The sequence below is a fragment of the Lathyrus oleraceus genome, chromosome 1 (genome assembly GCF_024323335.1).
Source record: "Lathyrus oleraceus cultivar Zhongwan6 chromosome 1, CAAS_Psat_ZW6_1.0, whole genome shotgun sequence".
NCBI lineage: Eukaryota > Viridiplantae > Streptophyta > Magnoliopsida > Fabales > Fabaceae > Lathyrus > Lathyrus oleraceus.
The window spans coordinates 233,851,309-233,853,229 of NC_066579.1; the positions used below are offsets into that span (position 1 = coordinate 233,851,309).

Sequence of the window (1,921 nt, forward strand, 5' to 3'; positions counted from 1 at the left end):
ATGAACAAATTGATGCTGTTGGCATCATTACAATGGAAGATGTTATGGAGGAATTATTACAAGTAATTATTAAACTTTTTATATTTTTTTTCTGTCTAATAGTTAGAAGCTGAAATTTCATCTCTTAAACATGAATGCACTGTGATATCCCTACATAGATACCACCTCAGCTGGTTTAACAAGATATTAAATTTTATATATTAGCAATTAGCAAATGTCAATGTTAATCTATTCTATAATCATGCATTCTAATATTTTTTATATTTACTTTTTGGCTTACAAGGGAGATATATTGGATGAGACTGATGAATATGTTCATGTTCAAAAGAAGTGAGTAATTTCCTGTTGTGTATTATGTTTATTTATAATATTTTTATTCTTACCCAAATAAAATAATAATAAATTATTTGTTTCAACTTTTGTTATTTTCAAATCCAGCATTAAAATTAACTTGAAGCAATCACACAGATCACAATCAAGATCATCAAGAAGAAATTCTGGATCAAGTCGTCGTTGAATAACTTTTTAATAAAAATGTTATCAATGAGTTCAAATTCAAACTGCTATATGAGATTCAAAATTTCTAATACATAGTTAGAAGCTTATATGCGGATACTTTTTATCCAATGTCTTGTTTGTTTATTTATTTGTAAAAAATAATAATAATAACAATCACTTTTTGTTTATATTCAAATGTGTCTTTTACTAAAAAAACCATATTGCATATTATTTTTGAATACAAAATAAATAAATAAAGCCCAACCCCAAAAATATAAAATAAGATAAGGCGATAATAAAGCTATGAAACTTCAACTTTCATGGCCATTCATTCATTAACTTTTAGGATAAGATATATAACAATATCTCAACTCAAAAGCAACATCCAATTCAACACATTTTCACAGAAAAGAAACAATGAAAACTCTGATTTTTGCACCAAACCCATCTCTCTATTTTTCAAAACAAAAAATATTTCCAACTTTTCACCCCAAAGTTACATCAAAAAAACAAGTCAACATTCCATTAACCACATTGAAGATACAAGCAAGTGCCAAAGGCTTCTCCAAGAAAAGACCAACATCATCATCAACAAATAAAACTAAGGATGATGCCATCACTATGAAGAAGAATCCCAAGAATAATAATGATGATGATGATGTGATTACTAAGGTGGTTATGTATAGAATAGTAGGTAGAATATCGTTTAGTGTTTTAGTTCCAATGGGAGTAGGATTAGGATTTTTGCAACTTTATGGTGAGTTAGAGGATAGAGAAATATTGAATGCTCCAATATGGATACCATTTGTGACAACACTTATAACATTTGGAGCTTCTGCACTTGGAATTGCATATGGTGCATTGTCTACTAGTTTGGATGAAGATAGGGAAGGTTCTTTGCTTGGCTTTCAAGAACTTGAGAAGAATTGGGTTGAAATGTGGCAACAAGAGAATGTAAGTGATGATTAATCAAACTAATACCATCATTATTACTATTATTATTATTATTATTATTATTATTATTATTATTATTAATATTATTATTGATGTTGTCCTCCTCCTCCTCCTCGTATTAGGTGAATGAACATATTTTTATGTTTTGGGCTATATTTATTTATTTTTTTAAATTGTATAATTATTTTTATTAATAACGGTAATTATTATTATTATTATTATTATTATTATTATTATTATTATTGATTATTGATGTTGTCCTCCTCCTCGTATTAGGTGAATAAACATATTTTTATGTGTTGGACTATATTTATTTATTTTTTTAAATTGTATAATTATTTTTATTAATACGGTAATATGAATATTTTTTTTGTAATTACAAAATCAAATTTTTACTAGTATAGTTTGCTACTTGTAATCGTAATGTACTAGTAATTTAAGTTGATATTTATAAAAGAAAATGAAAACT

General features: G+C 26.2%; 2 protein-coding genes across 2 annotated transcripts in view; both read left to right on the top strand.

Moving 5' to 3' along the window:
* Positions 1 to 555, top strand: part of LOC127128957 (DUF21 domain-containing protein At5g52790) — a 3,251-nt gene extending 2,696 nt beyond the window's left edge. The window contains exons 8-10 of the mRNA XM_051058305.1: positions 1 to 62; positions 284 to 330; positions 439 to 555. The exon at positions 1 to 62 is cut by the window's left edge and continues 418 nt beyond it. The gene's annotated coding sequence lies outside the window, so the exon portion shown is untranslated. The remainder of the gene's footprint in view (positions 63 to 283; positions 331 to 438) is intronic.
* Positions 556 to 829: 274 nt separating this feature from the next.
* On the top strand, positions 830 to 1,505 carry LOC127128967 (uncharacterized protein PAM68-like). Its single transcript, XM_051058315.1, has one exon. It carries the CDS (start codon positions 916 to 918, stop codon positions 1,465 to 1,467), a length of 552 nt encoding a protein of 183 aa, XP_050914272.1. The 5' UTR covers positions 830 to 915; the 3' UTR covers positions 1,468 to 1,505.
* Positions 1,506 to 1,921: the final 416 nt, after the last annotated feature.